Genomic DNA, 13,691 nt, shown 5'->3' with positions numbered 1-13,691 from the left:
AGTGCCCACATTGCAGAGAAAAATTGTGTTTTTATATATGCAAATATGCCTCTAGGAGCAACGGAGGCGTTTCTGTTACACCTAGAGGCTCTGCTCTCTGCAACTGCCGCACCCTCTCCTCTTTGATTGACAGGCAGCGAAAATGTCATCACACTAGGTCCTGTCAATCAGAGTGTTTGAGGGAGCGGCAGTTTTAGGCCCCTTTCACACGGGCGAGTATTCCGCGCGGATGCGATGCGTGAGTTGAACGCATTGCACCCGCACTGAATACCGACCCATTCATTTCTATGGGGCTGTTCACATGAGCGGTGATTTTCACGCATAACTTGTGCATTGCGTGAAAATCGCAGCATGCTCTATATTCTGCGTTTTTCACGCAACGCAGGCCCCAAGTGCGGATGCAAGCAAGTGCGGATGCTGTGCGATTTTCACGCACGGTTGCTAGGAGACGATCGGGATGGAGACCCGATCATTATTATTTCCCCTTATAACATTGTTATAAGGGAAAATAATAGCATTCTGAATACAGAATGCATAGTAAAATAGCGCTGGAGGGGTTAAAAAAAATTAAAAATAATTTAACTCACCTTAATCCACTTGACCGTGGAGCCCGGCTTCTCCTTCTGTCTCCTTTCTTCAGGACCTGGGTAAAGGACCTGTGGTGACTTCACTCCGGTCATCACATGATCCATCACATGATCTTTTACCATGGTGATGAATCATGTGATGACCGGAGTGACGTCACCACAGGTTCTTTACCGAGGTCCTGAAGAAAGGAGACAGAAGGAGAAGCCGGGCTCCGCGGTCAAGTGTATTAAGGTGAGTTAAATTATTATTATTATTTTTTTAACCCCTCCAGCCCTATTGTACTATGCATTCTGTATTCAGAATGCTATTATTTTCCCTTATAACCATGTTATAAGGGGAAATAATACAATCTACAGAACACGGATCCCAAGCCGGTTTGGGTACCAAACATGCGCGATTTTTCTCACGCGAGTGCAAAACGCATTACAATGTTTTGCACTCGCGCGGAAAAATCGCGGGTGTTCCCGTAACGCACCCGCACATTTTCCCGCAACGCCCGTGTGAAAGGGGCCTTAGAGAAAGCAAAGCCTCTTGGTGTAATGGCAATGCCCCCCCCTTGCTCCTAGAAGCAATGTGGGCACATATGAACATGGAACCAACACAGATGTCTTCAGCTGCCAAGCGCATAAGTAACAGTTCAGCCAGTTTCATAGGTACAGATCTGCTGAAAGATGCCCTTAAGGCTAAAATTAATTGTGTCACTAAGGGGTTAAAAATAGTGTCCCCCTGGAGCTGCGAGCTAACAATATTTACTTCAGACATACATATATTAAGAATCTAAAATGTAAAAAGTGACATTTTCTTGAATGTTTCTCCAATTTTACTGTGATCGTTAGGAGGTTAAACCCAACACCTTTTGTCTAGAAACGCTGCTCCAGTTTTCCTATGCCACCCACCTGCTTGAGTGATTTTACAACTTTTTTTGAGACTTTTCAAAAAAGTTGCAGTGATATATCTGGCATGAAAAGAATCCATGTCCACTTTGCCATGCACCTTTCCAAAAGTGGTGATGGTGACAAGAAACAACAAAAAGTTGCAATTTTGGAGCAAAATGGCACCTTTGTATGCTACAAACTTATATCTATTGTGACAGAGTGTCTGGAGAAGTGGTGGATGGGGTGTATATTTGACCAAAGTTCCTCACTTCATGGTTTTATTAAGCAACCAGAATATATGAATGACAGAGATGTTCAGTTGTCTCTTAGGCCTCTTTCACACAACCATTGATTTTTTCGTTTACGGGCCGTTTTTTTGGGTTCCGTCTACGGATCCATTCATTTCAATGGTTCAGCAAAAAAAAAAAACGGAATGTACTCCGTATGCATTCCGTTTCCGTATTTGTTGCCTGCAAATCACGTTCTGTGGCTCCATTCAAGTCAATGGGTCCTCAAAAAAAACTGAACACATATGGAAATGCATCCGTATGTCTTCCGTATCCGTTCCATTTTTCCGGAACCATCTATTGAAAATGTTATGCCCAGCCCCATTTTTTCTATGTAATTACTGTATACTGTATATGCCATATGGAAAAACGGAACAGAAACGGAAACAAAAAACTGAACAACAGATCCATGAAAAGCGGACCACAAAACACTGAAAAGCCATACGGTCGTGTGAAAGAGGCCTTAGGGTTTGTGGAAAATCCGCTTTCAGGGCCTGGTTTGCTGAAGTGGGGAGGGAAGGGTGGGCCCCCACTCCATCCGGACAGTCCAGGTCTTGGGGTGTCCGTATTAATTACATACAAAATGTAAGAAAAAGAACTGGATCGCACATCTTCAATACTATGCTTTTATCTAACTGCTTCTCAGCATAATTAATATCGCTTCTCAGCGTAATTTATCGTATACCTACCCCTATGCTGCATGCTGTACATGAGGCATTAGTATATAATTTGATCAAAAAGCATAGGCCCACTCACCGCGACAAGGTTGCCTCTTCGAATGGGACCCTATTCTAAATTTGGCACAGCACTGCACGGCGACATTGTGTCCGTATTAATTAGTTCACAGGTGTTCGCAGTTTTTGCGGCTCGGGTGCAGACCCATTCACTTCAATGGGGCCGCAAAAGATGCGGACAGCACTCTGTGGCCCCGCAAAAAAAAATATAGCATGTCCTATTCTTGTCCATTTTGCGGACAAGAATAGGCCTTTCTACAATGGACGAACCGCAAAAAAATGAATGGTCGTGTGCATGAGGCCTTACTAGTAGAGAGTAGTCTCAAATGCACGAGTCCTTCTTTTAAAGGAAATGTGTGACCAAAAATCTTATCTGCCAGTTAAAACCAGATAGCAACAAATGTTCTTTTTTTTCTAATGGCAGCCCCATGGGCCATAGACACAATGGTTAGGAGGGGACCTCACTGACTTCTATGGGGCAGTTTTCTAGGCATGCTTTGTGCCCTGTGCAGAGGTCATTGTACAAGGAAAGAATAGATCAGCTCCGACAATCACCTATTGTGAATGGTGGATCCTGTCTTATCTATACACAGAGGTGATATCATCACAGGCAGGATTAGATTGACAGATAAGTAGGTAAAGTAAAGTGATCTGTGCAGATCAGAAAGTGACTTGTGCAGGCAGGGAGTGGGCAGAACCAGGGGCAGGATTTAACTCTCAAATGAGGACATAAATCTACAGCAGCTCCGAGTTGCCATATATCTTTTAATTTGGCGCACGTACTGCCAGAGGACGTTTTAAGTATATCACGAGGCCTGTGCCTTGTCATAAATGAGTCAAATCCTCAAGTAGGTTTAGTGACTAGTGTGAAAACTGCAGGATTTTGTTTGTGGTTTATTGACATGAAAAATTAAAAACCTTATTAAAAATTCTTCAAAAATGTGTTCAACAAAAAAATTTGATTTAAACAATAGGTCATTTTATGACACATTTCCTTTCACTCAGAATAGCTTTGATAATCACCTATTGTGAATGGTGGATCCTGTCTTATCTATACACAGAGGTGATATCATCACAGGCAGGATTAGAATGACAGATAAGCAGGTAACTGCAGTAAAGCGATCTGTGCAGGCCTATTAATCTGTGGCGCCTATTAAGCTTAGTGGCAAGTGTGAAAAATGGAGGATATTATGGCTTTTGCTTAAATGTGGATATTGACATGAAAAATTACAGCATCAAAAATTCTTTACAAATATGTTAACCATAAAAATGTGAGTTAAATAATAGGTCATTTTCTGATGACTCATTCAGTTTAACTTTTTTTTTTTTATGTACCAATCTAATCAATATGAATTAATCAATTTATTCAAATAATGCTTCTGGTATTAATTGTGTATACTGCTTTTTATATATTATTTTATCATACATTGGAGTGTATTCTTGTGTATGGATTGCATATGTCCTGTTTTTTCCATACATATTTCTGAGTGCACGGTTTATTATTTTTTAGATATTTTTTTATATTATTTTATTGTCTATTCAAGTAGTTACCCTATTAATTATTCTAATTTTCCTTGATTATTTATTCATTTTTAATGTGACATTTAGTATGGTTGTGAGAAGCAAGTAATGTAGGGACTTTTTCCCATAGAAGTGATGCTCAGTTTATGGATCAAATGATATTAGATATTACTATATATTCCTAATAGATTTATATGGATATATATTTACATATAGATTCCTGATTTTATATATATATATTATTATTCTATATTTTTTTTTTCATTCTTTATATTTTTTTTTCCATTTTATTGTATATATAATTGTCCGGATCTAGACATATTTCCTTATAGCCATTTATTGACTTGTGGTGTAGCATCTAGAATAGATATAATAAGGAATGCAGGAACCAACCTTTCATAGAAGGTGATGTTCAGCATATTGATCAAACTATTTCTTATTGAAAAAATCCCTTAGAAGTTGTAACGGAGTTTGCCGAGTGTGGAACGCATATGCGCCCTACACACCAGTGCTTCCTACTTCTGCCTTTAAAGATGGCGGCTCCGATGTGGAACGCAGATGATGACTAAACATTTACCAAATGGCGGAAAATGAGCGCTATTTAAAGAGGTAAGGCAGCTCGTTGTCCTTGTGTATTGTTTTATTATTTTGTATTTGCTCCTGAAGAAGGGGGATTGTGATTTTGAACCCCCGAAATGCGTTGAAGTGGAACTATTAAAAGAAACTGTTTGAGAAACAACCGTGGCTGACACCAGTTTCTTATATTCTACATGCGACCCTGGCGGGGGAGGAAGTACCTGTACGTGTCATGTGGTTATCCTTCAGGTATCCTCCTCAGTAAAGTAAGTAAATACTCTGAATTCTCTTACCATTAAAGAGGGGTCCACTTGTAGCCTTTGCATTACGTTTTAATTGCTCCTATATGTGTTTTATTGAGAGACCATTCGTTAATTATCCTGATGTGAAACTCTGAGACAAGTGGCGCTGATTTTACTTTTTTTGATACTAGATTGTTCACATTACATGGGTACAGCCCCCACGAGATCAAGCAGCCTCTCTAGAGATCCCTTTTTATTTTATTTTTTATTTTTTAACTCCTGTTATATATGTATTTACTAACCTACAAACAATTCGATATTGATAAATGTTCACTAGTATTCTAGGGATACACATTCCATTGGCACCAACAATTTTATATATTCATCTTGGGTAATTCCTTTCCAGAATAGCAATATAACCTTCTATTTTTTTTCTCTTCATATGGTTTAACCACCTCAGCCCCCATAGCTTAAACACCCTGAAAGACCAGGCCACTTTTTACACTTCTGACCTACACTACTTTCACCGTTTATTGCTCGGTCATGCAACTTACCACCCAAATGAATTTTACCTCCTTTTCTTCTCACTAATAGAGCTTTCATTTGGTGGCATTTCATTGCTGCTGACATTTTTACTTTTTTTGTTATTAATCGAAATTTAACGATTTTTTTGCAAAAAAATGACATTTTTCAGTTGTAAAATTTTGCAAAAAAAACGAGATCCATATATAAATTTTGCTCTAAATTTATTGTTCTACATGTCTTTGATAAAAAAAAATGGTTTGGGTAAAAGTTAAAGCGTTTACAAACTATGGTACAAAATGTGAATTTCCGCTTTTTGAAACAGCTCTGACTTTCTGAGCACCTGTCATGTTTCCTGAGGTTCTACAATGGCCAGACAGTACAAACACCCCACAAATGACCCCATTTCGGAAAGTAGACACCCTAAGGTATTCACTGATGGGCATAGTGAGTTCATAGAACTTTTTATTTTTTGTCACAAGTTAGCCGAAAATGATGAATTTTTTTTTTTTTTTTTTTCTTACAAAGTCTCATATTCCACTAACTTGTGACAAAAAATGGGGTCAGCGAATACCTTGGGGTGTCTTCTTTCCAAAATGGGGTCACTTGTGGGGTAGTTATACTGCCCTGGCATTCTAGGGGCCCAAATGTGTGGTAAGGAGTTTGAAATCAAATTCTGTAATAAATGGCCGGTGAAATCCGAAAGGTGCTCTTTGGAATGTGGCCCCCTTTGCCCACCTAGGCTGCAAAAAAGTGTCACACATGTGGTATCTCCATATTCAGGAGAAGTTGGGGAATGTGTTTTGGGGTGTCATTTTACATATACCCATGCTGGGTGAGATAAATATCTTTGTAACTTTGTATAAAAAAATGGGAAAAGTTGTCTTTTGCCAAGATATTTCTCTCACCCAGCATGGGTATATGTAAAATGACACCCCAAAACACATTCCCCAACTTCTCCTGAATACGGAGATACCACATGTGTGACACTTTTTTGCAGCCTAGGTGGGCAAAGGGGCCCATATTCCAAAGAGCACCTTTCGGATTTCACTGGTCATTTTTTACAGAATTTGATTTCAAACTCCTTACCACACATTTGGGCCCCTAGAATGCCAGGGCAGTATAACTACCCCACAAGTGACCCCATTTTGGAAAGAAGACACCCCAAGGTATTCGCTGATTGGCATAGTGAGTTCATGGAAGTTTTTATTTTTGGTCACAAGTTAGTGGAATATGAGACTTTGTAAGAAAAAAAAAAAAAAAAAAAATCATCATTTTCCACTAACTTGTGACAAAAAATAAAAAATTCTAGGAACTCGCCATGCCCCTCACGGAATACCTTGGGGTGTCTTCTTTCTAAAATGGGGTCACTTGTGGGGTAGTTATACTGCCCTGGCATTCTAGGGGCCCAAATGTGTGGTAAGTAGGTAAATGACCTGTGAAATCCGAAAGGTGCTCTTTGGAATGTGGGCCCCTTTGCCCACCTAGGCTGCAAAAAAGTGTCACACATGTGGTATCTCCGTATTCAGGAGAAGTTGGGGAATGTGTTTTGGGGTGTCATTTTACATATACCCATGCTGGGTGAGAGAAATATCTTGGCAAAAGACAACTTTTCCCATTTTTTATACAAAGTTGGCATTTGACCAAGATATTTATCTCACCCAGCATGGGTATATGTAAAATGACACCCCAAAACACATTCCCCAACTTCTCCTGAATACGGAGATACCACATGTGTGACACTTTTTTGCAGCCTAGGTGGGCAAAGGGGCCCAAATTCCTTTTAGGAGGGCATTTTTAGACATTTGGATACCAGACTTCTTCTCACGCTTTGGGGCCCCTAAAATGCCAGGGCAGTATAAATACCCCACATGTGACCCCATTTTGGAAAGAAGACACCCCAAGGTATTCAATGAGGGGCATGGCGAGTTCATAGAAAAAAAAAATTTTTGCCACAAGTTAGCGGAAATTGATTTTTTTGATTTTTTTCTCACAAAGTCTCCCTTTCCGCTAACTTGGGACAAAAATTTCAATCTTTCATGGACTCAATAATCCCCTCAGCAAATACCTTGGGGTGTCTTCTTTCCAAATTGGTGTCATTTGTGGCGTGTTTGTACTGCCCTGGCATTTGAGGGTCTCCGCAATCATTACATGTATGGCCAGCATTAGGAGTTTCTGCCATTCTCCTTATATTGAGCATACGGGTAATGAGATTTTTTTTTTCCGTTCAGCCTCTGGGCTGAAAGAAAAAAATGAACGGCACAGATTTCTTCATTCGCATCGATCAATGTGGATGAAAAAATCTCTGCCAAAAAAAGAAAAAGAAGGGGAAAGGCGTCTGCCAGGACATAGGAGCTCCGCCCAACATCCATACCCACTTAGCTCGTATGCCCTGGCAAACCAGATTTCTCCATTCACATCAATCGATGTGGATGAATAAATCCTTGCCGGGATTTTTTTTTTTATATATACAAAGTGTTTGCCAAAGTATATGAACACCGCCACCTCCTCAGCTCATATGCCTCGGCAAACGTATCTTTTACTGCAGAGGAGAAATCTCGTCTTGCAGCGCCGCATACACCGACTTGCGTGTAATCTGCGTGTAATCAGTGCTGCAGCTAGTCGATCGGTTGGTCCACCTGGAAGGTAAAAAAAACAAAACAAAAAAGAAAAAACCAGGCCGCAACGCAATAAATTTATTAACTTTTGAACCAAACATATAAACTTTTTTTTAACTTTTTTAACTGAACGTTAACTTTTTTACTTACCGGTATTTTTTTTTTGTTTAGTTTTTTTTACCTTTTATAGAACAAACCTCTCCTTCCCCATGGGACAATGTGCAAAGCGCAAATCGCCCAAAGATGTGGCGAAGTACGTTATGCACTTTATCCCAGGTGAAAGGAGAGGTTTGCAGCAGCTGTGAGTAAAAGGGCCCTAATAGCCCTGTGTGCCTGTCCTGTGAGATGCAATCCCTATGCTAAGTGTACCTGTGTGTGGTACTTCTGGAAACACTCACCAAAGCATAGGGCAGGGTGGTCAGGACAGTCAGGACAGAAATAGCGGGTGTCACGCCTTATTCCACTCCTGCTACAGACACGACATCTTTTTCGGGGTGACGGTTGGGTTGAGGTACCAGGAACGACACTGGGGAAATGTCGCTCGTGTAGACGGCTAACTACACTGGTGGATGGGGCCACGGAACCTTCTGGATACAGGAGGTTCTCGATGATCTCTTCCTGGAATTTGAGGAAGGATCCTGTTCTCCCAGCCTTACTGTAGAGAACAAAACTATTGTACAGAGCCAATTGAATCAAATATACAGACACCTTCTTATACCAGCGTCTGGTGCGTCGGGAAACTAAATACGGAGACAACATCTGGTCATTGGAGTCCACCCCTCCCATGAGCAAATTATAGTCGTGGACTGAGAGGGGCTTTTCAATGACACGGGTTGCTCGCTCAATTTGTATTGTCGTGTCTGCGTGAATGGAGGAGAGCATGTAAACGTCACGCTTGTCTCTCCATTTCACCGCGAGCAGTTCTTCGTTACACAAGGCAGCCCTCTCCCCCCTTGCAAGACGGGTGGTAACGAGCCATTGGGGGAAGCCCACGTGACTAGTTCACGCGGTGCCACAGGCGCAAATCCGTTTTAGAAACAAATGCCTAAAGAGGGCCACACTTGTGTAGAAATTGTCCACATAAAGATGGTACCCCTTGCCAAATAAGGGTGACACCAAGTCCCAGACTGTCTTCCCACTGCTCCCCAGGTAGTCAGGGCAACCGACCGGCTCCAGGGTCTGATCTTTTCCCTCATAGATCCGAAATTTGTGGGTATAGCCTGTGGCCCTTTCACAGAGCTTATACAATTTGACCCCATACCGGGCACGCTTGCTTGGGATGTATTGTTTGAAGCCAAGGCGCCCGGTAAAATGTATTAGGGACTCGTCTACGCAGATGTTTTGCTCGGGGGTATACAAATCTACAAATTTCTGGTTGAAGTAGTCTATGAGGGGCCGAATTTTGTGGAGCCGGTCAAAAGCAGGGTGGCCTCTGGGACGGAAGGTGGTGTTGTCGCTAAAATGCAGGAAACGGAGGATGGCCTCAAATAGTGCCCTGGACATAGCAGCAGAGAACATGGGCATGTGATGAATCGGGTGCGTGGACCAATATGACTTCAATTCATGCTTTTTAGTTAGACCCATGTTGAGGAGAAGGCCCAGAAAAATTTTAATTTCGGAAACTTGGACTGGTTTCCACCGGAAAGGCTGGGCATAATAGCTTCCCGGGTTGGCGGATATAAATTGTGTGGCATACCGGTTTGTCTCTGCCACGACTAAGTCCAAGAGCTCCGCAGTCAAGAACAGCTCAAAAAATCCCAGGGCCGAACCGATATGAGCCGTCTCAACCCGAACTCCAGACTGGGCGGTGAAAGGGGGAACTACAGGTGCGGCTGAAGTTGGTGACTGCCAATCAGGGTTTGCCAGCACCTCAGGGATTCTAGGGGCTCTACGGGCCTGTCTGTGCGGTGGCTGCGACGGGGTAACTATTGCACGTGCCACCGTACCAGCTTCAACTGCCCTTCTGGTGCTCGCCACGTCACCATGTTGTACGGCAGTGCTGGTACTAGGTCCAGGGAGGGCTGCGCTGCTGGTGTATGCCTCACCACGTGATCCGGCAGCGACAGCCCCACTCTGCTGCTCTTGAAGCGGATCCTGCATAACCTGTGGTCTAGCGACACGGGGCCGGGTACGCCTGGTTCTATCAGGGACCTCCACCTCCTCGTCCGAACTTTGGGTCAGAGAGCCACTGCTTTCTACAGGTTCATATTCTGACCCGCTAGATTCGTCAGATGAGGGTTCCCATTCCTCATCCGACTGGGTCAGAATCCTGTAGGCCTCTTCAGAAGAATACCCCCTGTTTGACATTTTGGACTACTAAATTTAGGGGTATTCCCTGAGACTACCCAAGAAAAAAAGCAAACCTGTCTTACAAAGGAGAGGCTAGCGAAGTACCGGAGGCCGCTGCGGTTGATAAAAAATATCAAAACTTTTTTTTTTTATCGCCGCAGTGTTTGTAAAGTGAATGTGCAGTGATGAAAAAATATATATTTTTTGTCACTGCGGTGGGGCGGGTGTGGGTGAACGCACGTGTGGGCGACTGATCAGGCCTGATCGGGCAAACACTGCGTTTTGGGTGGAGGGCGAACTAAAGTGACACTAATACTATTATAGATCTGACCGTGATCAGTTTTGATCACTTACAGATACTATAAAAGTACAAATGCTGATTAGCGATACGCTAATCAGCGAATAAGTGACTGCGGTGCGGTGGGGTGGGCGCTAACTGACGCTAAACTACCTAACCAAGGGGCCTAAACTAATCCAGGGGCGATCAAAGGGGTGATCAAAGGGTTAATTGGGGTGCAGGGGGGTGATCTGGGGCTAAGGTGTAGTGTTGGTGCTACTCACAGTTCAGTCTGCTCCTCTGCTGGATCCAACCGACGAAAAGGACCAGCAGAGGAGCAGACAAGCCATATAACAGATCATATTTACTAATATGATCTGTTATATGGCTTGTGATTGGTTTTTTTGAAAATCGCCAGCCTGCCAGCCAATGATCTTTGCTGGCAGGCTGGTGACGAAATTGTTCTTTAACTTTTGCCGGCCCGCGATGCGCATGCGCGGGCCGGCTTTGAGCGAAATCTCGCGTCTCGCGAGATGACGCGTATATGCGTGACTCTGCGCAGCGCTGCCGCCTCCGGAATGCGATCCTGCGTTAGGCGGTCCGGAGGCGGTTATCTGAGAATGCCATAGTATAGCATTTGAAATTGTTCTACAGCAGACAAGCCCTTTAAAGGGGTTTTCTGGGAATACAATATTGATGGCCTATCTTCAGGATAGGTGTAATCTGAAACCAGGCATGCCCGTCAATCAGCTGTTTGATCAGTTTATGATGCTCCAGTGAGCCCTGTGTCTCTTCACAGCTTACCAAGCCCCATTAGTTGTCCAGTGGCTGTGCTTGGTATTGCAGCCCAGGCCCATTTCCTTCAATGGGAATAAGATTTTCATAGGCCATGTGACCGATGAACTCAATGGCCAAGGAAGAGGCTACAGAACTCGCTGATCAGATATTGATGACCTATCCTGAGGTTACGTCCTTAATACTGTGCTTCTGGAAAACCCCTTTACAAAAAAAATCTAATATATTAAACAGCTAGACCAGTGGTCTACATAATGTGGCCCTGCAACGGTTGTAAAATTACAACTCCCAGAATACTGTGCTAGAGTATACTAGGAGCTGTGGCTTCCAACTAAAAGCTGCACATTACTGAGCTAAGCAATACTTGAGTCAGTAAAAATCTCTGCTCTATGTTGCTGCCACGTCTTGATGCTCAATACTCAAGTTCCACTGAGAGTCTTTTAGAAGAAGAGTGCTTTCCATAATCAGCTCAGGGATAAAAAAAAAAAAAAGAAAAAAAAAATCACTCCAATCATCTGGTACTGCCGCAGCCTGGCATGATTGATTTGGGCAAAGTGGAGCTCTCAATCATCACCCATGCAGACTACAGCTGTACCTTCTATTCTCTAAGCCATAATACAGATGAGATCTTTCACATCTTGTATTCATTCGGCCTAATCTTGGTCATTTGTACTTGTTAAAGGAAAATATGCCTTTGCGGTTGTCTACAGAGAGCTATGCATTCAGTCTCAGTCCAGCAGAGCAGGGAGGCACAAGTAACCCCCAGTAATTAGAGGAGATCCTCACCCTTAGCTCCTCTCAGCACAAAGCCAAATCCTTCGCTGTCTTTCTTCTGCAGCAGCACCGTTTTTTCTTTAATAATGTAGTCACTGAAATTAAAAACAGTCAGAGTTAGTATTAGGACACCCAACATATACGTGTCATACAAAAGGGGCCCTTAAAGGCCTCCACTGAAGCCATGCCCCATTCTTTCTGCTGATCGGCAGGACAACAGTCGGACCCCTACTGGACTGACACAGATAGCAAAACCTAAAGACAGAGCATCACATTTTGCAATCCCAGTTAACCCCTTTAACCATTCTCTTTCCACTAAACCATTATTCTTTATGCAACTGTACAGTATATGCCCCGGGAACATGGTGGCAGGAGGGCGTCAGGAGCAGCAAACTGAATCTACACATGAAGCCCCATTTGAAGGAAATCCTAGCTATGACTTCAAATGTATCTAGATGGGTTCTTACATGTAAGGGTCCATTCAAATGTACGCAAGTGTTTTGCAGTCTGCAAAACACGGACACCGGCCATGTGCGTTCCACATTTTGCAGCTGCGGACAAGAAAAGAACATGCTCTATTTTTTTTTATTGTAAAATGAATGGGTACGCACCCATTTCCGCAAAATTGCGGAACGGATGCAGACCCATTATGCGGACGTGTGAATGGACCCTAAGGGCTCATGCACACAAACGTATTTTCTTCCGTTACATTTTCTTTTTGCAGACCGTATGCGGAACTATTCACTTCAATGGGTCCGTTTTCGTATTTCCGTTCCGCAAAAAAGTAGTGCATGACATTATTGTCCACGGTCTGAGGCCCCATTCAAGTGAATGGGTCCGCAAAAAATACTGAACGCACACGGAACACATCAGTATGTCATCCGTATTTTGCGGATCCATACTGTAGAAATGCTATACCCAGCCCATATTGCTCATGTGTTTCGTGATTAAAAAGTTATTGTTTCCGATCCGCAAAAAACGGATCGCCAACAGAAACCATATGGATATGTTTTGTGGAATAACGGGACGGAAGAGGACTTAAATCAGAGGAAAAAAAAAACTCAGATACGGAACAACGGATCTGTGAAAAACGGACCATAAAACAACAACGGTCGTGTGCATTAGCCCTAAAACTGAAGCTCATCCTTTGGAGCCAGTAAACATATTACTGTATAATAGGGAATTGCATAATTAGCAATTGCCTAATTGTATCTTATTATCTGAATTGGACCCTTTTATAGAAATTATAAAAAATCTAGCAACCACCCTGCACCTTTTGTTAGACACTGGATATTTTAGGAAGCCACTCTGGTGTCCATTTAACAGACTACAGGCTGTGGGGTAGCCTGCAGTCTATCACTGGTAATGGGTATGCGGTGCAAGGAAATTTGACATTCTTAACAGACCCTCAAGTTAGTGAGGGGGGATCTGATAATGTAGTGGAGTATGTATTAAATCAAATTAAAGGATTAGAAAAACATGGCTGCTTTCTTCCAAAAACAGCACCACCCCGGTCCATGGGTTGTGTTTGGTATTGCAGTCAATGGGGGCAGAGGTGTAATACCACACACTGACTTTGTCTCGTCGGAGCCC

General features: G+C 42.8%; 1 protein-coding gene across 1 annotated transcript in view; it reads right to left on the bottom strand.

Moving 5' to 3' along the window:
• Positions 1 to 13,691, bottom strand: part of SHANK1 (SH3 and multiple ankyrin repeat domains 1) — a 553,037-nt gene that overhangs the window by 76,169 nt on the left and 463,177 nt on the right. The window contains exon 14 of the mRNA XM_040430330.1: positions 12,111 to 12,193. Coding sequence (XP_040286264.1) covers positions 12,111 to 12,193 — 83 coding nt within the window. The remainder of the gene's footprint in view (positions 1 to 12,110; positions 12,194 to 13,691) is intronic.

Source organism: Bufo bufo, chromosome 1 (genome assembly GCF_905171765.1).
Source record: "Bufo bufo chromosome 1, aBufBuf1.1, whole genome shotgun sequence".
Lineage (NCBI taxonomy): Eukaryota > Metazoa > Chordata > Amphibia > Anura > Bufonidae > Bufo > Bufo bufo.
This window is presented reverse-complemented; position numbering and strand designations above follow the sequence as displayed.